General features: G+C 42.3%; 1 protein-coding gene across 1 annotated transcript in view; it reads left to right on the top strand.

Moving 5' to 3' along the window:
- The window catches only part of RPS6KA5 (ribosomal protein S6 kinase A5), a 58,044-nt gene that overhangs the window by 21,592 nt on the left and 10,360 nt on the right, over nucleotides 1-26,092 (top strand). Inside the window, exons 4-13 of the mRNA XM_066612159.1 lie at nucleotides 1,168-1,283; nucleotides 2,193-2,300; nucleotides 4,331-4,414; nucleotides 7,077-7,180; nucleotides 10,031-10,181; nucleotides 11,325-11,486; nucleotides 19,078-19,203; nucleotides 19,947-20,080; nucleotides 20,490-20,583; nucleotides 23,574-23,744. Coding sequence (XP_066468256.1) covers nucleotides 1,168-1,283; nucleotides 2,193-2,300; nucleotides 4,331-4,414; nucleotides 7,077-7,180; nucleotides 10,031-10,181; nucleotides 11,325-11,486; nucleotides 19,078-19,203; nucleotides 19,947-20,080; nucleotides 20,490-20,583; nucleotides 23,574-23,744 — 1,250 coding nt within the window. The remainder of the gene's footprint in view (nucleotides 1-1,167; nucleotides 1,284-2,192; nucleotides 2,301-4,330; nucleotides 4,415-7,076; nucleotides 7,181-10,030; nucleotides 10,182-11,324; nucleotides 11,487-19,077; nucleotides 19,204-19,946; nucleotides 20,081-20,489; nucleotides 20,584-23,573; nucleotides 23,745-26,092) is intronic.

Here is a 26,092-nt window from a genome sequence, read left to right as displayed (position 1 = left end):
TCCACACCGGGAGCAAGTGCAGTCTGTCCCTGGTCTGTCTCCCTGGCTATGGGCCTTCCTTCTTTGCCTCTTAGCCTCAGACTGTTGGCAAAGTGTCTCTTCAAACTGGGAAAGGCCATGCTGCACAGCCTGCCTCCAAGCGGGCCGCTCAGAGGCCAGGGTTTCCCACTTGTTGAGGTCCATCCCTAAGGCCTTCAGATCCCTCTTGCAGATGTCCTTTATGCAAATAGATGAAATTCTTTTGTTTTTTCCTGAATCTTCCCCCTTTACAGCTGTCTCTATGAAAATGTCACCTTTAGCAATCATAATTGGAATGAGATGGCAATAGGTGTATTAGTGGGTGTGGCTGAGCACAGCTTGTCAGTTTTAGCTTTCTGCTTACATATGTTTCTATCTAAGGGATTGTCACTCCCGGATTGGCCTTTTCAGCCACACTAGACGCTGTGCCAGAACCACCTTTCAGAGCGCGATACCATAGTCTTTCGAGACTGAAGGTTGCCAATACAATACTAATATGTTTCTATCTCCTGACCTCCTTGTAAGCCTCTCCTAGAGCTTGCCCACATATGAACACACAAACACATGTAAATAAATCACCAAAGCCTCCCTTTTTTCCTAGTTTGGGATAGGGTTGCTTAGCTCTTTCTCATTTGTTGCATCTCAGTTCCAAATCCCTCCCTTAAATCAGCTCAACCTCCAGAGTGGTTCCAAATAAACATGTAATTAGGAGATGCAAGAGGAAGCTGCTGGGGTGATTTTGAGTTGAGGAATGGCAAACCTGGAAAATACTAGGCACACTTGCCTTTCTGTTGCTTTTGCACTCAAAATGGTTCCTCCTGAACCAGCTGTTCCTTTGATGTAAAGATCCATTAGGGTTGGTTATATGCATTTATGTGTAATGTGCTATTTGAATCTTGTACTTAAGAGACAACATTATTTAATTGAACAAGACAGACCACTCTTGAACAACTTCATCTATAGCTGAGTAACTACAATTTCAAGGCTGAAATTCTGCATGCACTTACTTAGGAGTAAGGACCATTGAACACAGTGAGATGTCTCAGTAAACATGCTAGGATTGTGATGAAGACTATTAAGAGTAGCATGGGTTCTAATGTACCAGTAAAACATTAATTACAAGCAAATATTCACTTTACTGTATCTTAGATTATATAAATGGAGGAGAACTGTTTACCCATCTTTCACAAAGAGAGAGATTTACTGAGGATGAAGTGCGAATTTACATTGGAGAGATTGTATTGGCACTTGAACATCTACACAAGGTAAAACTAGGTATTCATCTTCTATAGAACTGTATATGTATTTTTTTTTAAAGTGCAGTAAAAGAAAAAAAAAAGACAAATCCTGTTTGCAGTGCGGTGTGGGGTGACAGCAAATACAGGGGGTCTCTGTATCTGTGTTTTCACTTATCTGCAGATCCACAAATGTGGCTCCCCCCGCGCACCCACTCTTCTGAGCCCCACAGAGGCTGTGTGTGTCTGCCAGCAGCCTCTGCAGGGTTCAGAATAGCTGTTAAGGCTGAAAAAATGCTACTTCTGGGTTTTTGGTTTTTTTAAAATAAAAGCAGAACTGATATTTTTGAGCCTTTAAAATGAGAACCAGGGAAGCCACTGAGGGCTTCCCTCATTATGCCGTTTAAAGGCATAAAAACATCAGTTGTGGTTTTACGAAAAAACCAGAAGTAGTGTTTTTTCAGCCTAAATGGCCCTTCTGAGCTTTCTCAGAGGCCATGGGCAGACACACACAGTCTCTGCAGGGTTCAGAAGAGCCTCTGGAGGAGTGTCCTGCATATCCATGGTTTCAGGTATCCGCGGAGGGTTCTGGGGCAAGCCTGTATGCACAAATTTACAAGTGTGTGTAAAAAGGCTTTGTGTTCTACCTATATTTTCGCATGGATTGTAAGAATATCATAATTACATCTTACTGCAAGGTGTAAATTGAAGTCATACTTTTTTGTGCTATTGTCACAATTCTGCTATTCTGTAGATTTACAGTAATTTTACCCTTGGGTCTGAGTTTGTAATTTATGCTTTAGTATAAGCTACAGTTTTACACTTAATATCAATATTTTTTCCAATTTAGCATAGGCTATATTTTGCGACATTACTACTAGTGTTGAATGCACTTCAACATGTTTGCTAGTATAAAATGATTTTAATTTTTTTTTCCAGTTAGGAATTATCTATCGTGACATTAAACTTGAGAATATTCTTCTTGATTCTGGTGGCCATGTGGTGCTTACTGATTTTGGCTTGAGTAAAGAGTTTATTAGTGATGACGTGAGTATCTATGTATCTAATGACAATATAAGTGGCCCCAGAAAATACAAATAAGTTCAAATATTTGAACTTTTATATTTTACTGTATTTTATTTATTTATAATTTTATTTATATTTTATTGAAATATTCACATCTGTTTGAGAGCAAAATTTGCCAGATGTAACATTAACTGGGACCAAGGGATCAGAATCAGATAGTGAGATAGAGGAAGGGCAGGAGAGCACACTTTCACACATGTGCATCCTTTTTCTATCTTGGTTTTTACAAATCATATGGCTCATGTGTTTCATAAAAATTAATGGGTTACATCCTAGGAAAGTTAGGGCCCAATCCTATCCAACTTTCCAGCACCAGGGCAGCCGCAATGCAGCCCCAAGGTCAGGGTACAAATGTTCCCATACTTTGAGGAGGCCTCTGCCTCCCCAGCTCATAAAGTAGTGTATATCCCATAGGCACAGCAGCACCGGCACTGGAAAATTGCATAGGATTGGGCCTTTAGTCATGACTATCTTAAGTTTTATTTATCTAAGTATGATTTACTAATGACCAACTACTTTTAGGTTATAATCCAGTGCAGTGGTTCTTACACTTTTAGTACTGGGACCCACTTTTTAGAATGAAAATCTGTCAGGACCCACAGGAAGTGATGTCATGACCAGAAGTGACATCTTCAAGCAGGGAAATTTTTAACAATCCTAGGGTGTAATCCTGTTAACACTTACACAGGAGTAAGATCCATTGAGAATCATTTTTAAAAGCATATACATAGTAGCCTGTTAAAAGTACAGATGTGTAATATTTCCCCAAATGTGTAATACTTCCCCAAATGCAGGGAAGCATCAAGTCTTAATATATTAAAAATAAAATATTGAAATGAATGGGGACCCACCTGAAATTGGCTTGCGACCCACCTAGTGTTTGAGAAACACTGATCCAGTGTCTTCATCTGTTTTACATATCTAGCAGGTACACATTGGACTTAACTTTTGAAGCACCATCTTGTTGGCAAGGAATTGGCCACAAAGCTGTTTCAAATGTTACAATACTAGAGGGTAGATAATGTAGACCTACTCAGATGTGATGCATAAATCAGTCTTTAAATTGCGTATTTTTTTGTTACTGTGAAAGTTGACACAATCATTTTCATATTGTGTCTACTTATTCATAGTATATTTTATAGAATTGTAGATTACTAGTGTTGTCTTTATGATGGTGAATGAGTTTTCTGTACCAATAACTAAGATAAATTCCAAGTAGCTTTGTGTAACCAGAAAGACACTTCTGCTAGTGCAGTATGACCCAAATTTTGCTGATTCCCCCCCCCCCCAAAAGCCCCTCTATAGTCCATTCTGTGCGGTTTTGGAGAGCCTATAAACCTTGATTTAGAGTGTGAAAAGCAAATTTTTTGAGGATGCAGTGGGCTGTGATAGGGAGAAGGGGCAAACAAACAAAAAACAAAGCATCGCTATTTATAGGAGCAACACTTTACTTGTATTTCTCTGAATCTAACATGGATTTTTAAAATATAGAGTTCTTATGCTTACATTCCCTTTTAGTTAATATGATGATTACACTATGTAACAGAAAAATGGTTTATGTTGAATTTTTAATGTTTCTTATACAATTTAGAGGTGCTGAGTCTAATGGTATTCTTAATTTTTTTGTGTTATCCAAACTTTTTTAGCTCTTAAATTTTGTGTTTATATCTATCCTATTGCCTAATGCATTATAATACACATTGTATTATACAACTGCATAGCTTAAACTATAAACATGTGGCTAAACTATGGATGCAATACCAAAAATAGCAGCATTTTTTAAATCCTTTCCTTGCATCAAAATTAATAAATGCCAAAATATTCAGATAAACACAAAATTGTTCAGATTTTGTTACACATTGTAGTGTGGGAGGTAGTAATTGTTTTCAAGATTATTACCTTGCACTAATAATGTGGGTGTTAAGAACTGTTACTCAGCTTTTTAAAAAAATCTATCTCTGATATGTGTCTTGGCTATTGTCCTATTTCAGAATGAGAGGGCATATTCCTTCTGTGGAACTATAGAATACATGGCTCCAGATATTGTCAAAGGAGGAGAGACAGGACATGACAAAGTATGTTTTACCTTAGCTTCTCTTTGCTATGCTCGGGCAGTGCTGGCGGCCGTTGTGCTGCAACAGCTGTCACAAAAGTGTCATAAGGCATTTGCTGTCGACGGGAGCACATGGCACTGGCAGAGAGGCCAGTGCCAGTTAGTGCTGGGCTGCCATCCCAGCAGGATGTGGATGATGAATGGCCAGTGGGAAAATTACCTGTCGTGGAATGGGGGGAAGATGGGGAGGGGGCAGAACTGAGTGGACCAACACGGATGTCCTCAGTTCTGTGCCAGCCGTGGTGCTGGCAGACTAGCACAGGTCATCTTCAGCACAGCTGACTCCTGAGTAGCTGCAAACATGCCTTATGGTACATTTACAACACTCTACACCAATGGAGGAGCAGCTGCACGGGTGGAAGGATGAGTTTGAATTGTGCTCTGAGAGATGTAATGCTCATAATTCCTTACCCTGATAAAGCATGGCAAACTCTGATTAAAGTAGGCTATAGTACTGTGTTCCATCCATGTAGCTCTTCCTCCTTCTGGTGCAGTTTATTTTATTTATTTAAAACAGTTATACCCTGCCTTTCCCAAAGCTCAGTGCGGCTTATAAAACTTAAAACGCAGCTTAAAATGATTTATAAACAGTTAAAGTCTAGATCATTTCAAACTTGCACAGCAGTGATATAATAATTTTAAAAACTCATAGGTGGTGACAGGTAAAAAAAACCAACTAAAAACACATGAATACACAAACACAGGTTATGTAAAAGACAACCAGAAGTGTTCCACTCCTACCCAACCACAAAAGAAAATGTGAATAAAAATGTTTTTAGGAAACTTTCTATTGAAGGGGCAGATTTTAGATGTTCTGGTAGTGAGTTTCATAAAAGTGGTGCCACACATGAGAAGGCCCTGTTTCTTGCTGCCACATCCTTTACTTCTCGCAGCAGCCATACAGGACCCTCTCAGATGACCTAAGAGAGCGGGCAGAATTATATGGGAGTAGGTGATCCCTCAGATACCATGGTCCCATGCCGTATAGGGCTTTGAAGGTAAGTGCCAGCACCTTGAATTGGGCCTGGAAATGAGCCATTGTAGCTGCCGGTGCAGTGGCTCAACTGAGTCAAGCCGTTAAGCCCCTGTGACCCCATGGGCCACTGCATTCTGTACTAACCGCAATTTCCGGACCATCTTCAGGGGCAGTCCCACGTAGAGCTCATTTCATTAGTCTAAACAAGATGTCACCAAGGCATGGATCACTGTTCCCAGATTTGACTGACACAGGTATGGCTGCAGCCAGTGCACAAGTCAAAGCTGGGCAAAGACTCCCTCTGTCCACTGTTGTCATCTGGGCATCCAGGAGAAGCTGAGGATACACAAGCACCCTCTGGTTACGTATCTGATCTTTTAGAGAGAGTGCAATCCCATCCAGAATAGATTGACAGTTTAATACCTGCATCACAGGTTTCTGAACCAAGAGATCCTCTGTTTTGTCTGGATTTAATTTCAGTTTATTGGCCCTCATCCAGACCCCAGCCACGTCCAGGCAGTGCTCCAGGTCTTCAACAGCCTCCTGGGCACCACTGCAATACAATGCCTCCAAGGCCCAATTCAGCCAGCTGGTCCAGGTCAATTTTATTAAAAGCTACTGAGGGATCCAGCAGGACCAAAAGGGACGCACTCCCCTGTCTAGACCCCAGCGTAGGTGGGCAACCATGAGGGCAACCAGGGCTATTTCAGTCCCAAAACCTGGTCTGAAACTGAATTGAAACCGGTCCAGAAAATCCGTTTCTTCCAAGACTTCTTGGAGCTGGGATGCCATTAGCCCCACAGTTTCTCTCACTGCTGCCTTTACTGGACTTAATTATGGTTATGCCTTTTGCCACTACTAACCATAATTTGAAACCATAATTTGAAGCTAATTTCAGATTTCTGGCTAACAGCAAATTCTGGATGACCATAATCAGCTGTGGTTGATGGAGTGAAAATATTTTGCTCTTGCTCAGAAAAGTTGTAGGGAAATAACACTGAATCTGGGATTGGAGATAATTCTTTGTTCATTGAGCTGTAGTTTAAGACAAATAATTTCACTCTCTTTTATAACTCGTATCTATTTGCGTTTCTAAAATAGTTCTGTTTTATAAACTCATCTACAACTAATTAAATGGGCCCTCTGCATCTACAGGCTTGGTATCTGTGGATTTGACCAAACACAAATTGGCCCATCAGCCCACCTGCTTTCATTTCTGCAGCCATTCACTGGCTATTTTTAAATGAATCTAGCAAGACTCACCAACTATTTTAAATGGGTTGGAGCAGCAGCTACCATCCTGAGGAGGAGAAGGCCTGTTGGACAGATAGGCAGGGAAACAGAAGGCACAGATCTGCAGGTGCAGTGTCAGTGCTGCCACCTCCATCTTCCTGCCCATTTAAAATAGCCTGATTCTCGCCCTTTTCTAACCTGCCTCTCCTCTTCCCTTCCAGTCAGCCCTCCAAGACTTGAGCATCCACGGAATTTCTTATCTATAGGGGATTCTGGAGCCGAACTCCCACAGATAAGGAGGGCCCGCTGTACATTTAAGTTACAATAATTGCCTAGTTAATTGTTATTTTTCAGAATAATTTTATTGGCTTAATATCCATTTCTAGTCTCATAACGTATAATGGTTATTTTATAGGCTGTTGATTGGTGGAGTCTAGGTGTTCTTATGTATGAATTATTAACTGGAGCATCACCTTTTACAGTTGATGGAGAGAGAAACTCACAAACCGAGATATCTAGGTAAGTTATAGAACTGGTTGCATTGCAAATTGTTGAGTGTTTATAAGAAAATTTTACGTGATGTGATCTGAGTTGTTTTAAGAACTTGTTCAAACCGGAGAACGGGGGGGGGGGGCGTATCCGCGTATCCCATATCCACAAATTTACTCATTCATGGATCGAGTCTGTGGCCCCCCGTGCACCCCCTCCAGAGCTGAAGGTCATCTGAGCATATCAGAAGCTGTGGATGTCTATTTGCAGCCTCTGCCAGGCTCAGACTGAGCCTGAGAGCAAAAAGCATGTGACTTCTAGTTTTTTTGAAAAACCGGAAGTGACTTTTTAATGCCTTATGAAACTCTTTTAATAAAGCATTAATAACATCACTTCCAGTTTTTTGAAAAAACCAGAAGTCACATGTTTTTTGCTCTCGGGCTCAGCGTGAGCCCAGCAGAGGCCGTGGACATATGTCCGTGACCTCTGCTGGGCCCAGACAAACCTCCATAGGCAAGGGGAGCAGAGCTGTCCTCACTCTGCAGGGTGGGGGGGGGCAGCCTTTGCCCATAACTGTGGTTTCAGTTAACTGTAGGGTGTTCCAGAATGGCACCCCCATGGCTACGGGTGCTTGCTGTACTAAAAAGGATGTTCTACACAGAATACACTGGACAATTTGCCTCTGAAATGAAAATAGCTAATCTTTACTAATTTTGATGTGCTGAACATGCAAATGACAACGAGATCTGTTAAATGGCTCTAGTTTAGAAGAAACTAAGTGCTTACATAGATGATGGGCAAGTTGGAAACATTTACCAGTACATGTCTGTCTATTGTGGATCTTTTCACAAACCATAACAAATACTGTATTTTCATTGCTCTATTCATGTTCAGCATCTCAAAATGTATAAGAAATGACTAATCTTGAGGGCATGATCCTTGTAAAAATTGGTTGTTCGGTGATATTCGAGTGATTGTACTGATTCTCATATGGCAAGTTAGCTGTGGCATGAAGTTCACCATTTTCTGACTATAACTTGCATCTGAATGTACGTGGGTGCTGTAATTTTATTTTAAAACTTGTTTACCCTGCCTTTCCTATCCCCAACTGGAAAGTCCAAGGCAGCTTACAACAATAAAAATCCTAAAAAACTAGAATAAAAATAAAAAAACTAGAGAAAACAAATCAGTTAAAGGACTACCGGAACAAAAGTGGTTTGACAACAGCTGTTAAAACTACCTGGTGGGAAAATTTTGACTGAGATTCAGCAGTGCAATGTGAGTGCCGTCTTTGATCCAATACTTTTGCATAAATCTTGGATTTTTCTCAACTAATTTGTGCATAATTTGTACTGCAAGGCGAATTTTGTGTGATTGTTATACACACGTTTTTTAGCTACTTCTTGCAAAATGCATCACTGAATGCCAAAAATCATTAGTAGACTCATATGCCTTTGTTTTTGAATTCCTCCTTACATTTTATAGTGCAGCCCAAATGCATTACGATCCTGTAAAAAGTGCCTATGGCTGCAATCCTATACTGTCTTTCTTGGAAGTCAGACCCATTTAACTCCATTGGAATTTACTTCTGAGTAGACAGCATAGGATGGAATATGAATCTTCAAAAATTTGTGACATCTCTGTAAAAGCAGCAAGAAAATATCTGTCCAGTAGTTGTGTAATAGATTGCATTTGAGGCTCTTTGCAACAGCTTCCTATGTTATGTAATTAGAAATTATGTAATTCCTATGGAATTAGTAAATACATTTATTATTTTTCTAAAGAACCAGTTATGCTTATAAGATTGTTCAGATAGTGCATCATATGTTACTCTTTATCTTTAGTCCTTGTTTGTGGTTATTTATTTTGAGGCGTGTTTTCCCCAAGCAACAGTGCAATTGTGCACATGTTTGGTCAGAAGCAAGTTCCAGGGGATTTACTCCTAGGGTAATAGGATAGTAATCTAAGCTAGTAAATCAGGTTGCAATAGTATCTGAAATGTTGTGCACTTTTATCATTTATTTTATCACTTTATTTCAGAAGAAATAACTTTATTCAGAAAAGTTATTCATGGTTTAGGAAAGTGTTTGTGGAAATTCTGGGTTCAGGTCCTGTAGCCATTATTTCAAAGGATCTTTGGTAGCTATTCTGACTGGTAGTGACTCACCAGACTATATTGGACTAATAATCCAATCCTATCTAACTCCTTCTGTGGCACTGCAGTGGTGCCCATTGGCACCACTGCATCCTGCAAGGGTGTTTTCACCTCCTCATGGAAAAGCCCATGCCGGCCCAGTGGGTCTACTTGGACCTATGCCTGTGATATTGCTGGTGCAAGTCCATGGGAATGCACGAAGGTGGCTTGAGCCCAGGAAAGGGATGAGGATTCTGTGGATGCTACCACTGCCAAACCCACCCCCTTCCCAGGCCCAATCTACTCTCCTCACCATCCTGCTGCCTTCCCATTCTGTCCATCGCTGCTCCACCCTGCATGGTCCTACCTGGGACAGCAGGCAACCAGTCCATCACCATGTGAGCCCACCACTTACCGCTACTGGTAGTGGGCAGCCGTTACGGTGTTATGTTTGTGACTGCTGGAAAGTATGTTATACACCACTTCAGTGCTTGTTCTAGTGGCATAACTGGTCCATAGGATTGGTCAGTAGACTAGTATGCTGACTTACAGCACAATCTTGCGCATATTTACTCAGAAGTAAGTTCCACGGTTCAATGGTGCTTACTTCATAGTAAGTTTTTTTTAAAGATTGTAGCCTCAATATATGGTAGATTTTACCATCAGTTTTACTACCTTTTGCTGTGTGTCAATGATTTGTTTTGGTTTTCCAAAGTAGTTGGTGTTCTCTCTCTTTTTTTCTGCAGGAGAATTTTAAAAAGTGAACCTCCTTATCCTCAAGAAATGACTGCTTTAGCAAAAGATATAATTCAGTGTCTTCTGATGAAAGACCCCAAGAAAAGACTTGGCTGTGGTTCAAGTGGTGCTGATGAAATCAAACAACACCCTTTCTTCCAGGTGCAAAAAAAATCAGATATTTGTAAAAAATTTTCTTTTCAAACATATGTGTTTCTATTAGAAAAATGGCAAGCAGGCATGAGAGATGGGACGTTTCCTGTGATGACATACATGAATACCACCCCCAGGAAGATCTGCCAGACTACTTTTTCTTTCTGTGTTTGTTGTTAATAATATTTATATACATTTTTCAACAAAAATAGTTCACTTGTGGTTTCCATAACTAAATAAATGGTTTACTGTCCTTGGAGCTCCCAATTTAAAAAGATGCAAAAGACACCAGCAACAGCCACTGGAAAAGATGCCATGCTAGGATGAAGGATGCTAGGATGAAGAGCGACAGTTGCTCTTCCCCTTCTAAATAAAATATGACATCACTTTGCCCAGTTGGCAGGGGGCCTGCTGGTTAGGTGATTGCTTGATACACCTGTTTTACCAGGTGTAAGTGTTAGATGCTGCTCTGAAATTGGTTAATGTGCTATGGATTTTTACTTCGTATATGTGATTGGTGTTTTAATTTTCATTTTATTAATGCTCTTTACTTATTGATTTGTGGTTTTGATTTGTTCTTTATATATAAAGTGGTTTGAATATTATTTAGAAAAGTTGGAGAGAAATGAATTAAATGAATCCATGCCCTGATTCTGGAGAATACTTTTCAGGATAGTGCAAAGTATGCCAGTATATTTACTGCGGTAAATATATTGATTACGTGCTGTGTGGTCTGAAAAGTACCTTGAAGAATATGTGAATAGTTTTCATCAGTGAGATTGTCCATGCATTTATGTAAGGCTCTTGTGGATCCCATTATCATGATGCACTTCCAGTTATTTGACATTTGAAGAAAATAAAAGATATTTATGAATGTGTATATAATTACATACAAAAATGACTGGTCTAGTAAATTAATAAGGATCTTAGCAATCACAAAGGGAGCTGTAAATAAAAGACTTTGCAAAGCAGAGACCAAAGTCTCAGAGGCATCTTATAGAGGCAGAGGCAGCAGTAGCTCTGGAATATACCTTAATGAAACTCATGTATTAAGCTTTTCTGAACCATTTTCACTCCAAATATTGCAGCAGCATTAACTTAGAAGATTTTTCTCCCATGTTCTTCAAAACTTTGTTTAATGTTTTTATTTAGAACATAAATTGGAACGACTTGGCTGCCAAAAAAGTGCCAGCTCCATTTAAACCAGTAATTCGTGATGAATTGGATGTTAGTAACTTTGCAGACGAGTTTACAGAAATGGATCCAACGTATTCTCCAGCAACTACCCCTCAGGCAGCAGACAAACTTTTTCAGGTAATTGCCATATAATGATATTAATGACTGGAGATCATGGCTGGAAGTCTGAAAAACATAAATAAATGTAGTGATGAAGGAGTGAAAATTGCTAGTGTAAGAAGAGCCAGTATCTTGTTTATATTGACAAATATATTGACAAATGACAAATGTTTATTGGACTGAATGATTGAAGCTTTTGTCAGTGTCACTGATATGGATAGACTGGAATTGTCCTGTTTAAAGCTGATTTGCATAAACAATCTTTCAACATGTATTCAGCCTTTAAAGATAGGGAAGAAAAACGTAAAGAGCTGTTCGGGCGCTATTGAGTTTAACTTGTACCTGATTATCTGTAGTAAAAGCAAGTGAAGGTTTCAAGTTAGGCCAGTGATGGTCACAAGTAAACATTTGTGAGCCATCAGCACAATAGAGTCACTGATTTGAAAATGTGTAAAAGACACAGGTAGCAGAAATTTGAGGATGGATCTTAAGACAGTTGTTGATTTTTCCCCTTCTGTAGGAGATATTTTTATTTCAGTTAGGTATTTCAGACCAATGATGTCATTTCAGTAGGGTGCAGTAGCCAGGAAGTGAAGTGTTGTGAACTTCAAAATAAATTGAAGAAAGAACATAGCCCCATTCTCCCACCCGCATATTGAGAAATAACGGAAATAAAAGGACAAGCAGGAAATGTATTTGTGGTCAGTGTCCACAAGTCAAGGCCTCTCAGGGGGAGAGATCTGGGTCTCTGAGGGGCTAGGCCCTTTTCAGTGAGAAGGTTAGATTGAGGCATCTAAGCAACAAGTGACATGAAGTTACAGAGGCAAACTTAGATCAGCTCCCAAAGGCAGCTGGAACAGACAAGACAGGTGTGAAAAGGGGCAGATAGCAGGACTGGTATGGCAAAAAAATATGGGGATGTTTGCAGGGAGAAGAAACGGCCTGAGGCATTTCAAAGAACGGTGTATATGCTGCATATTGGAAGTGCTTTTATTACTTGCCCTGGGGTCATCCCCTGGGGGCTGGGGATAAGAACAGGCCCTCAGTTTGGCTGTACTTGTTGTAAGAGGCGACCAAACAGCCACCGGGTGGATGGGACTCATCAGCCTGGGAAGGCAGCTCATCTAAGAGAAGGAAACTCTGACCTCAAACCTCAAACCTCCACTGCCTTGTGGCTACATCTCCTGCAACGCCGCTGGAACCAACCGTATTGGCTTCTGCCTTTCCATTGGACCAGTCCAGCGACGTGGAGAGGGGGGATTTGATGCATGGGTAACAGCCTATCCTTCATACCTTCTTTACCCAGGCTTCGCGCACTGGAGAGGACACTCCAACTTCGTCATACGGCGTCGGCACAACACGGGAAGCAGCAGTTTACCGGTTATAAGTCTTCGCTTGATTGGCGTAGAGCGTGACGCCAGGGGCTGCTTCCGACGGTGGGAGAGATCATTGCATCTCATTGGGCAGCTACCACCCGCCTTAAGCTGGGCAGTCCCCAGCCAGTAAGGTGTTGCCTCGCCACGGTCTGTTAACCTCACGGGGTGCGTGGGGTTTAGGGTGAAAACCAACAAGCGGATTGACAACTCTGCACCATGCAACAGAAAACTCCTGCCCTAAAGCTGGGCACCTGGAACGTAAGGACAATGACACCTGGCTTCTCTGACGACCTGCAAGAAATAGACGACGCACGCAAAACAGCTGTCATCGACATGGAGCTGAGCAGACTGCAGATGGACATCGTTGCCCTTCAAGAGACCAGGCTGCCAGATTCCAGATCTGTCAGGGAAAGAAATTTCTCATTTTTCTGCCAGGGAAAACCACCAAATGAAACCAGGGAACATGGCGTTGGCTTTGTGGTCAGAAATACCCTGCTGAAATCCATCATCCCACCTACTGTGGGAAGTGAAAGAATTTTGTCCCTGCAGCTCCAGTCATCAGCAGGACCTGTCACTCTCATCAGTGTTTATGCACCGACTCTGTCGTCTCCAGCAGAAGCCAAAGACAAATTCTATGATGACCTGGCCACCATTATCAAGAAGATCCCCGTAAAAGAGCCATTGTTCATCCTCGGCGATTTCAGTGCTAGAGTTGGTGCTGATCACAGTTCATGGCCCACTTGCTTAGGTCAGTTCGGCACTGGGAAGATGAACAAAAATGGGCAACGCCTGCTAGAGTTTTGCTGTCATCACGGTCTCTGTGTCAGCAACACGTTCTTCAACACGAAGCCCCAACATAGAGTCTCTTGGAGACACCCAAGATCAAAGCACTGGCACCAGCTCGACCTGATTCTCAACAGACACTCCAGCCTTCCCAGCATCAAGATCACACGCAGTTATTAGGGTGCTGCCTGTGACACTGACCACTCCCTGTTGCGCAGCAGAGTGAAACTGCAAACAAAGCGACTGTATCACACAAAAAAGGAAGGAAGACCTCGCATTGATACCAGCAAGACCTGGGATCAGAGAAAAGTGGAGGAATTTGCACGAGCGCTTGAGGAATCTCTTCCAGGCCTGGCCGACGCAAATGCATCCAGCAGATGGGAACATTTCAAGAATACCGTTTACATCACCGCCTTGTCCATATTCAGCAAGAAGACCAACAAGGTGGCAGACTGGTTTGAAGCCCACTCTGAGGAGTTGACACCAATTGAGGAAAAGAGGAGAGCTCAAGGTTGCAAGCTCGGGTTGCAATCTGGCAACTCAATTTTTTGGTGCAGAGTCCAGCAGGGATTATTGTATAGCATGCTTTATTATAATACTGCCAGACTTTTGTGTAACCCCTTTTCTGGCTCTTCTCCCCAGTGCCCTTTATGCAGCTGCAGGATCTTTCTGGTGACCCACCCTGAGCAAGCAGGAAATAGAACTTTGCATCTCGTCTCCCAAAATGCTGATGATTCACTGGGTGATGTGTGATTTTTTAAAAGCCCACTCTGAGGAGTTGACACCAGTCATTGAGGAAAAGAGGAGAGCTCAAGCAGCATACAAGGCCTGTCCCAGTGAGCGCAACCTGCAGGTCCTCCGAGCTGCTCGCAACAAAGTCCAACAGACTGCCAGGAGATGTGCTAACCACTACTGGCTCCAGCTCTATTCCCAGATACAGATAGCAGCTGACACGGGCAACATCAAGGGGATGTATGATGGTATCAAGCAGGCCCTAGGTCCAACACCGAAGAAAATTGCCCCTCTGAAGTCTGCCACAGGTGAGGTCATCCAAGATCGGGCGCAGCAGATGGAAACGCTGGGTGCAGCACTACTCTGAACTATATTCCAGAGAAAATGTAGTCGCCGAAGAAGCGCTGAACAACACTGAGTGCCTGCCTATGCTGGAGGAGCTTGACAGTAAACCAACCCTAGAAGAACTTCACGTGGCCCTGGACTTCCTTGCCTTTGGCAAGGCACCTGGAAAAGACAGCATCCCTGCTGAAGTCCTAAAGTGCTGCAAAGAGATCATCATCACTGAGCTGCATGAAATCCTTTGTCTCTGCTGGAGAGAAGGTGGAGTACCTCAAGACATGAGGGATGCAAACATCATCAGGCTGTACAAGAACAAAGGCAACAGGGATGACTGCAATAACTACCGCAGCATCTCTCTCCTTAGCGTTGTAGGAAAGCTGTTTGCCCGAGTTGCACTAAAGAGGCTCCAGGTACTTGCAGAGAGCGTCTATCCAGAATCGCAGTGCGGATTCTGAGCCAACAGGTCCACCACTGATATGGTATTTTCTCTTAGACAACTGCAGGAGAAATGCAGGGAACAACGACAGCCACTCTTTATAGCCTTCATAGATCTCACAAAGGCTTTCTACCTGGTCAGCAGGGATGGCCTCTTCAAGATTCTCCCCAAGATTGGATGTCCACCCAGGCTCCTCAGCATCATCAGATCTTTCCACAAGGACATGAAGGGCACTGTTGTCTTCGATGGCTCCACATCAGACCCTTTTGACATCCGAAGCGGAGTGAAGCAGGGCTGTGTTCTTGCGCCAACTTTGTTTGTGATTTTCTTCGCTGTCCTGCTGAAGCATGCCTTTGGAACAGCAAGAGAAGGCATCTATCTCTGGACCAGATCAGTTGGAAAGCTCTTCAACCTCTCCAGACTGAGAGCAAAGTCCAAAGTCCAGCTGAAATGTCTGCATGACTTCCTCTTTGCCAACGATGCAGCTGTCACTATCTACTCTGCCAAAGATCTCCAGCAGCTCATGGATCGTTTTAGCAAGGCCTGCCAAGATTTTGGACTGACGATCAGCCTTAAGAAAACACAGGTCATGGTTCAGGATGTGGACTCACCTCCCTGCATTACAATCTCAGTGCACGAACTGGAGGTTGTCCATGACTTTGTGTACCTTGGCTCAACGATCTCCGACACTCTTTCTCTCGATACCAAGCTAAACAAGCGCATCGGTAAAGCAGCTACCACATTTTCCAGACTCACAAAGAGAGTCTGGTCCAACAAGAAGCTGACGGAACATACCAAGATCCAGGTCTACAGAGCTTGCGTCCTGAGTACACTTCTGTACTGCAGTGAGTCATGGACTCTTCGCTCACAACAGGAGAGGAAACTGAACGCTTTCCACATGCGCTGCCTCCGACACATCCTCAGCATCACCTGGCAGGACAAAGTTCCAAACAAAACAGTCCTAGAACGAGCTGGAATCCTAGCATGTATGCACTGCTGAAACAGAGACGCCTGCATTGGCTCGGTCATGTCGTGAGAATGGATGATGGACGGATCCCAAAGGATCTCCTCTATGGAGAACTCGTGCAAGGAAAGCGCCCTACAGGTAGACCACAGCTGCGATACAAGGACATTTGCAAGAGGGTTCTGAAGGCCTTAGGAGTGGACCTCAACAGGTGGGAAACCCTGGCCTCTGAGCATCCCGCTTGGAGGCAGGCTGTGCAGCATGGCCTCTCCCAGTTTGAAGAGACACTTTGCCAACAGACTGAGGCAAAGAGGCAAAGAAGGAAGGCCCATAGCCAGGGAGACAGACCAGGGACAGATTGCACCTGCTCCCAGTGTGGAAGGGATTGTCATTCCCGAATCGGCCTTTTCAGCCACACTAGACGCTGTGCCAGAACCACCATTCAGAGCACGATACCATAGTCTTTTGAGACTGAAGATTGCCAACTAACTTTTATTACTTGCCGTAGACAAAATCTGCTGACGCGAGTGACCAGTCAGAATGAGAGCAAGGAATGGAATAAGGCAAATAGTCAATAAAACTACTTGGATCCAAACAAGCCTTTGGATATTCCATAGTGATATATCGGCTTTTAGAGCATTCCACCAGCCCAGCTCCTGGGTTAACATAAGAACATAACATAAGAACATAAGAAGAGCCCCACTGGATCAGGCCATAGGCCCATCTAGTCCAGCTTCCTGTATCTCACAGCGGCCCACCAAATGCCCCAGGGAGCACACCAGATAACCAGAGACCTCATCCTGGTGCCCCCCCTTGCATCTGGCATTCTGACATAACCCATTTCTAAAATCAGGAGGTTGCGCATACACATCATGGCTTGTACCCCATAATGGATTTTTCCTCCAGAAACTTGTCCAATCCCCTTTTAAAGGCGTCTAGGCTAGACGCCAGCACCACATCCTGTGGCAAGGAGTTCCACAGACCAACCACACGCTGAGTAAAGAAATATTTTCTTTTGTCTGTCCTAACCCGCCCAACACTCAATTTTAGTGGATGTCCCCTGGTTCTGGTATTATGTGAGAGTGTAAAGAGCATCTCCCTATCCACTCTGTCCATCCCCTGCATAATTTTGTATGTCTCAATCATATCCCCCCTCAGGCGTCTCTTTTCTAGGCTGAAGAGGCCCAAACGCCGTAGCCTTTCCTCATAAGGAAGGTGTCCCAGCCCGGTAATCATCTTAGTCGCTCTCTTTTGCACCTTTTCCATTTCCACTATGTCTTTTTTGAGATGCGGCGACCAGAACTGGACACAATACTCCAGGTGTGGCCTTACCATAGATTTGTACAACGGCATTATAATACTAGCCGTTTTGTTCTCAATACCCTTCCTAATGATCCCAAGCATAGAATTGGCCTTCTTCACTGCCGCCGCACATTGGGTCGACACTTTCATCGACCTGTCCACCACCACCCCAAGATCTCTCTCCTGATCTGTCACAGACAGCTCAGAACCCATCAACCTATATCTAAAGTTTTGATTTTTTGCCCCAATGTGCATGACTTTACACTTACTGACATTGAAGCGCATCTGCCATTTTGCTGCCCATTCTGCCAGTCTGGAGAGATCCTTCTGGAGCTCCTCACAATCACTTCTGGTCTTCACCACTCGGAAAAGTTTGGTGTCGTCTGCAAACTTAGCCACTTCACTGCTCACTCCTGTCTCCAGGTCATTTATGAAGAGACACTTGGCCAACAGACTGAGGCAAAGAGACAAAGAAGGAAGGCCCATAGCCAGGGAGACAGACAAGGGACAGATTGCACTTGCTCCCAGTGTGGAAGGGATTGTCACTCCCGAATCGGCCTTTTCAGCCACACTAGACGCTGTGCCAGAACCACCATTCAGAGCTTGGTCTGTGTTTCAGGTCTATCCCTATCCTATACAGCTTAGGGTTGGTATTTGAGCGACCATCCTCTTCTGTGCAATCTGGCTTGTCACCTTCGGTCATCAGAGAAGACCCTTGTACAGGTGCTATCACCTGTGGGGTTGGGTGGGGCTATTGCAAGAAATCATGTTGGTATGCTTCAGTCTGGAAGACTATGGTATTGCGCTCTGAATAGTGGTTCTGGAACAGAGTGTCCTCTCCAGTGCACGAAGCCTGGGTAAAGTAGATATGGCAGATAGACTGTTACCCATGCAGCAAATCCCCCCCCTCTCCACATCGCTGGAATGGTCCAGTGGAAAGGCAGAAGTCAATATGGTTGGTTCCAGTGGCGTCGCAGGAGTTGCCAGAAAGTGACTGTGTTCAGCCATGAACTGCCTCAGGGACTCCGGCTCTGGATTTTGCCTCGAAGTTAACTCCTGAAGCCTTTTCCATAACTGGATATAGCCACAAGGCAGTGGAGGTTTGGGATCAGAGTTTTCCTTCTCTCAGATGAGCTGCCTTCCTAGGCTAATGAGTTCCATCTACCTTGTGGCTGTTTAGTCGCCTCTTACGACAAGTACAGCTAAACTGAGGGCCTATTCTTATCCCCAGCCCCCAGGAGTAAGCAAGAAATAGGGCCGCCTCATTAATGGCACCAACCTTGTGGAACTGTCTCTAAGCTTGCCAGCTACTCCCTCCTTAACTTTCGGGGGGGGGGGGACACACACACTAAAGACAAGTCTTTTTAGTTTAGCTTTGTGTGTGTGTTTTCTCCCCGCAACCTGGGTATTTACTTCCATACTGTATTTCGTTTTTACAAGCTTTGCCCTTTCTTAATTCTGCTGGTATTGTGTTTTTTTATAATTTTAAGGTTGTTTTAATTGTTTAAGGCTAGTTAAATGTTTATATACAACATAGTTTTAAATGTGGTTTTTATGTTTGCTTGTATGCTGCTTTGGATACCCCTTGGGGAGAAAAGCAGGATATAAATTTAGTAAATAATTTGTATATTTATAATTTCTATAATTTATTTATTTTCTCTTCTTGTTCTCTAGGGATATTCCTTTGTTGCTCCATCTATCTTGTTCAAGCGCAATGCAGCCCTCATGGATCCTGTTCAATTTCTGACAGAAGTTGACCGACCTGGAGTTACAAGTATTGCTAGGAGTGTTATGATGAAGGTAATATAAAGTCCTAGTCTAGCTATGTCATGTTAAGACATTACCTATTTACAATAGGTTGGAACATAGCTTGCATAAGTGGCACTAAACTTGGGTTACTCTATGCTCCACTATTGGAGCCCTTTGAACCCTTTTCTTCAAAAGCCACTGCTGAGAGATGGGGACCCTTAGAGTAGGATAGGATGTGGCATGGAGCTACAGGGGGGAAATTTCCTAGAAACTTCCATGGAAGTCAGTTAGGCTTACTTCTGAGTAGATAAGCATAAGATTGCACTGTTCATGTCTCTAGGATTCCTGTATATTTGTTGTGTTTGAATATTCAGATATATTGTAAGTATTATTTGCCAAATTGTGGTCAGGAACCCTCAGTGTTACAACCACTGGTATATTGTGGTATTGCCCAACATTTTGAACTTAAAGATTAATGATTCTCAGTTCTTTGTTTATTAATATTATTATTATTATTATTATTATTATTATTATTATTATTTATTATTATTATTATTTATTATTATTATTATTTAACAACAGCAGTATTTATATACTGCTTTTCAACAAGGAGTTCACAAAGCGGTTTACAGAGAAAAATCAAATAACTAATGGCTCCCTGTCCCAAAAGAGCTCATAATCTAAAAAGATGCAAAAATACACCAGCAGACAACCACTAGAAAGGACACTACTGGGTCTTTTGATCAGTTTGGTATAAATAACCACATACTGTCAGGCTTTTTCTTTTTCTTCAGGACTCTCCATTCTATCTTCACTATGAACTGGATCTGAAAGAAAAACCACTGGGAGAAGGAAGCTTTTCCATTTGTCGAAAGTGCTTGCATAAGAAAACTAGCCAAGAATATGCAGTAAAAATAATAAGTAAAAGGTATAGATGCATTTCTTCTTTTCCTACTTGTTTTTTTCTCCTCTGAAGTTTTCTTTCATTATGTTCTTTTTGAACATAATTAAAGCATAGTTTAAAAATTTTAAGTGTGTTTTTAAAAATATTTAAGATTCCGTAGACAACATACTTGAACTGTTTCATTTGGAAAATAACAAAATGTAAAGTTTGTTAACATGATCCTTCCTTGACTCTAATTGCTGTCCTGTTTAGCATGCCACCATATGAAGCGATAGTCCCCATCTTAGAGCTTGGAAGGTAAATACTCATGATTGTTTATAACCAAAGAAACTTTGCTAGTGATACTTCAAAACCTGAATTAAGAGGATAAAAATAGAGTATAACCCTTGCAGTTCAGCAATTTGCTGTGTTAAATAGGCTGACTTCTTTCCAGGCTAGAAGCCAACACTCAAAGAGAAATAACAGCTTTAAAACTCTGCGAAGGACATCCCAATGTTGTGAAGCTGCATGAAATTTATCATGATCAGGTATTTAAAATAGCAAATATTGTGCAATAGTGGATTAATGTATTTTACATATTAAGAATTAAATTCTATGTGCACTTACCTGGGAGTAAGTCCTATTGAACTTCATGTGCCTTTTTTCTGAGTAGACCTGCATAAGATAGCTCTATAAGCTTATTTTTATTTACATTTTCCCTGAAAAGTTTTAATTTCAAGAGGCCAACAACTGGAAATGGAAGAAAGCTCACGATAGGGGATACTTTCATGCTTCCTTCTCCCCATACAGCTCTCTTTTCCCAGAGCTTCTTTTGGTTCAATGAAGCCACCCCTGAGATTCAGGGATCCTTAGGAACATGATGGGTGGTAGCATATAGTGAGGGGAAGGAGGGCATGTGGCAAAATCAGGCAGAGGCACCTTATAGATTTGGAGCCATAGCCTGTAGTTGCCCAGCTGGTGTAAATTTGGTATGTGATTGCCCCCTTAAATACATGTCAAAAGAAAATAGAACAGAAACAAAACAAACAAAAAATACACAGTTCATAGAAGAATTTTAGTGACAAGAGTCTAGTATTGCTTGTCTTTACAAAGTGCTGTATTGACCTATTTTGTTTATGAATGGAAAAGAGACTGCCCACTGTGACCTGGTCTAAATATGTAGCAGAATGAGGTGGTAGTGAAGCATTCTACCTGAACTGGTGGAATTGACTATACACTCAGCTGTCTTGCTGCCTCTTCCATGGCCCAGACTGGTGACTCATGGTACCATACTCCCAAGTATGCAGATGCTGGAGAAATTGGCGATGACGTGATGATGTCACCGCCAATTCCTTCTTGGTTTCCAGCCGCTGACAAAGCCACTTGGCTCCTAGTGCCTTCTTTGTGTTCTCGCAAGCTACGCTTCGTGTTCTCTTGAGCATAGTTCACAAGAACTTGAAGAAGGCACTCTGCCCAAATGGGAGCCAGGCTGCTCACAACCCAGAAGTGGCTCGCATCTTGGGCCAGCTAGGAGCAGCAGTGTTTTCGCTTCTCCCCATTCTCCCCATTCTTGGAGAGAAGCGAAAAAGCCATCACTCTTAGCTGTGCCAGCAGCCGTTTTCATGTTGTAAAAGTGACGGCACTTTGGTGACAGTGGCGGATATGGCTTCATGTTCTCGCTGCTGCCCCCTTCCTTCTCCTTTGAAGGCTCAATGAGAGCTTGCAGCAGGTAGTTTGCAAAGCTGCTGGAAGGGAGACCATAGCAGCTGTCATCTTGGCTGGACCTCTGTGGCACCCTTTTCCAATGTGGTACTAAAGGTGGCCCACCCCCCTCACTAGTTACACCACTGGTACCACTTCAGATTGCATGTGTGTCTGTACCACATTTTTAAAAGTTTCACTGTATTGTGCGAACAAAACAGCTCCTTGCAATTGGAAAGTTAGTATAGTGGGGAAAAGATTCAGTGAGAACTTTTCCTCCAATGTGTGTGTGTTGCATCTGCAGGGAGTTTTTACATGAAGAAGCATTCCGAAAAGGAATCTTCCATCTACAGGCTTAAGAGCCCAATCCTGTGGTCCGCGCCATGCCTCCACGGCGCGGACCACAGTCGCAAACTTGCCATAAGGCATGTTTGCGGGGCTTACTGCCGGGCTTCTGCCAAAGGTGGCCGGCGCTGAGCCACCGCCCGGCGGGCACCCACATTCCACAGCTTGGTGGTGCCTGCGACCGCTGGGCTGCGGAACAGGGAATGGGGGCATTCGTGGGGGCTTAGGGGAGGTGTTCTGGGGAGGGGGAGGCGTGGTCGAGGGTGTTCCTGGAAGTGGGGGAAAGGCGGGTCTGCGCAGCCGAGCTCCGCAGGATCCAGGGCGCTCGGGTAGGGCTGCTCGCCCTACATGAGCGCCTTCACTTTAGCAGCGACCAAACAGTCGCCACTAAAGTGATTAGTCCCATTGTGGGACTGCTTCCCTTACTTGGGGAAAGCGGACAAACATACCCTTCTCCTGAGGAGCCTCCTGCGGTAGCGCAGGAGGCTCTGGATCCAGTGGGAGCCCTTTGTGGAGCTGCCGGGTCCTGCAGCTCTGGGCAGCTCAGGATTGGGCTGTAAATGGTACCGTCCATTCTATCCTTTTTTAATTTTTCCAAGTAGACCAGGCTTGTGTCTGGTTTATTTACAGCTCTGGCCTTGCCACATCCCAGTCAACCTCTGTTGCAGATGAGTAGCCTTACGTGTGATTAGATCATTCAAGTGCTTCCAGTGCAGAGGCAAAGCCGAACCCACCGTCAGAAGATGGTCACTCAGAACAGTGTGTTATGCAGAAACACAGGAGAATGGAAGGAAGGGAGTTTCTTTGAGGAAAGATAGCTCTTACATGCTTGAAAACTAAACATGTTCAGTTGTATGACTGAACTGTACTCCCCATTTTAAATTCAGGAAAAATAAGTGAGTATTGACTATAAGACAATTAAAACATACTTCTATGTAATCATGTACTAGAATAAGAATGGGAAACATTTTAATATTGGAAGGCCACACTGTATTTATTATTTTCCTTAACTAGAAAAAGCATACATTTTAATTTAACACATTGCAGTTCTTTCCCTAAGCTCTTGGCTCTATGAAGCGAATCCCTTTGGGATTTGCAGTTCACCAATTACTGAGTTGCCACTGACAGGAAAGAATAAACAAAAGTTACTGGAAAAATACCCTGAATTTGGCATTGTCATGAAATAGAAGGTGGATTTAGTATTTGCAGACAAATACACCAAAGGTCGCAACTTTTTGCGCCTGAAGGCCGCAAGATTCCCATTCCTATATTAGTAGATGAAATCTGAAAATTGCATCTTGTTGTTTTCTGTTTTATTGACTGTTCCCTTTTAATCAGCTCTTGGGTCAAATCCTAAGCTTTTTTGAACTCGGAAGAATTTTAAAATAATATTTATGTAAATAGGTTCTGCTAATTATTGATTACTATCCCATTGCATTTTGAAGCACCTTTTACAAAAAGATAAACTTACATACAAATATGTTGTTTATAGGTCCACACATTCCTAGTAATGGAGCTTCTGAAAGGAGGGGAATTACTTGAACGTATCCAGAAAAAGAAACACTTCAGTGAGACAGAAGCCAGTTATATAATGCGCAGACTTGTTTCAGCCGTGAGCCACATGCATGATGTAGGAGTAGTCCACAGAGACTTAAAACCAGAGGTATGATATGAGTAGCTTAATATAATGTCAAATGTCTCTGGTAATGGTTAAGGTGCAACACATTCTCATTTGAATGAAGCCTATAACTGTTGCTATTTAACTTGGCAAAATTAAAAGTTCTTTTTTCCCCAGCATCATTCCAGCAATAATTTTGCTTCTGTTTTCTAACTTACTGCTTATGTTCTGTGGTCTCATTGATGAGTCTTAAATTAGGCTTCCAATCAACCACTTGCCTTGTCACCTGAACATAAAAATTGTCACCATATGAGTAATTCTACCTTATTACTCTTGTTCTGTCCCTTGTCCCCAGTGCTCCTTGCCAGCTCTAAGGCTTCCTGCCCATCAAGCATATGCATGATTTACTAGTTTTCTAACTTACTACTTGGCAATTAGTGAGTTGTTCACCACTGAACGACTAATTTTTTGATCTAATTTCTCTTCTGAAGGGAGAATAAAACTGACAGTGATCTTTATGCAGAAAATCTGAGGGTGGATTGTTGCAGTTCTTAGAATTTCTGTTTGCCCTTAATTGTCCCACAGTATCCTTCTGCTGCTTTTGGGCACACATGCTTCCTCTTAGGACTGCTCATTAGGCATGGTAACTGCAAAATGGACAGCTGGATGTCTGTCTTGACTGTGAATGCATAAGAAAACAGTACAGATAAAAGGATCTTTTGTGGCTTACCAAAGTGCCTGTCATTGTCTTAAGTTTAGAAATAATAATCACTATCCTAAAGAGTTGGGGTCTCAAACCTTGTGAAGCAGTGGTTTCCAAACCTTTTTGGGTCACCGCCCCCTTGGTTCCATAAGCTCATCCCCAGTGCCCCCTACCTCCTTAAAGAGCATTATTCTAAATAGTGGTTTGCACAACGAAATAAGGAAGATAATAATACAATTCAAAACCATTACAATTAATTGCACGTTTATTTAAAATCCAATTAAAACTTATTAAAACTTTATTCAACAAAATTGATGAACTTGATCCAGATATAACCAGATTTTCAAAATCTGGTAGTCATTTAGCAAGAATCTTGGATATCATATTTTGTACTGGTCAGTAAATTCTTAATATGGTGGATGAGTTTAATGAAATGATACCAGTTTCCCAATATTTGATTTAAAGTCACTTAGCAGGAGTATTAAATCACCATGTTTAGTAACCTTGAGTATATTTCTTTGCTTGGAGAGAAGTTGGATAACCATGTTGCACCAAATGTTTTATTTATTTACCAATTTATACACGGATTTTTTATACATGGATTTGACTCAACGCGAATGGCCCCTGCAAATGAGAAAGAATGTGCTGATCCCTGGAGAAGGAAAAAATGCATCCCTTTAAAATCAGTTTTAAAAACTTAACAGTCCTTTAACAACAGCCTGCTTAATGAGAGAGAGAGAGGGCAGCTGGCTGACAATCCATCAATCCTTCTCTCTCCTTTGGACCCCTCCCTTCCCCCAGCAGGTGAAAGAAAGAGATAATTTTGCATTGGTGAAGGGAGGGGCTGAGTGAAGTGCTTATGGATTGTCTTTTTAATGACTCTTAGAGTCAAAAGGTCAGTAAGGCTGTTTTTCAATCACTGGAGCAGTTTTTTAAATTGATTTGCTATAGTGCGTTTTTTAAATCCAGGTGGAACCCACGTGAATAATTAGTCTCAACCTGTATACGGCATTTCTCCCCAGAGGGCACTCAAGGTGGCTCAAAAATCATTAAAAATATGTATACATGAAAAATACACAAAACTATAAAATACTAAAAAACCATATTAAAAGGCAAACAGCAGCAATAAAAACTATTGTGAAATAGTGAAAATGATGTTGAAAATGCAACAAGCATCTTCTTAACTACTGTCCATAGTGCAGGATAGTGATCAGAAATATCTTTTGGGAGCTAAAACTCTTGGAACAATTTCTTAAACTTGTTAACTCTGAAATAAGTGTAGAGAGGACAGATTTGGCCTTAATAAGATTGACCTCATTTCCTTGTAACTGCAAATTCTTTTCACTGAAGTTTACAAATACTTCTGGTACGCAAGTAGTGTTGTGCCATTCTCTTTGAACTTCTGACCAAACCATTTGTGTCTTCAAAAAACTCCACACTAGTGTCAAAAAGGTCATAAAAGCATCTCACGCAGTTGCCTTTTGATAGCCAGCGAAATTCAGTAAGAAGCAGCCAACATTCAAAATCTTCATCGTTCTTAACACAGAGCTCTTGGAATAGTTAATCATTGAGAACATGGGCTTTAATTTTATGTACTGCAGTAATGACAATGTGTTACTTGCTCAGGTGATCACTGAAGATGTTTTGCAAGCAGATGTCAGCTGTAAATGACACAGTGAATAGCAAAGAC

The sequence above is a fragment of the Tiliqua scincoides genome, chromosome 1, assembly GCF_035046505.1.
Source record: "Tiliqua scincoides isolate rTilSci1 chromosome 1, rTilSci1.hap2, whole genome shotgun sequence".
NCBI classification, from domain to species: Eukaryota; Metazoa; Chordata; class Lepidosauria; order Squamata; family Scincidae; genus Tiliqua; species Tiliqua scincoides.
This window is presented reverse-complemented; position numbering and strand designations above follow the sequence as displayed.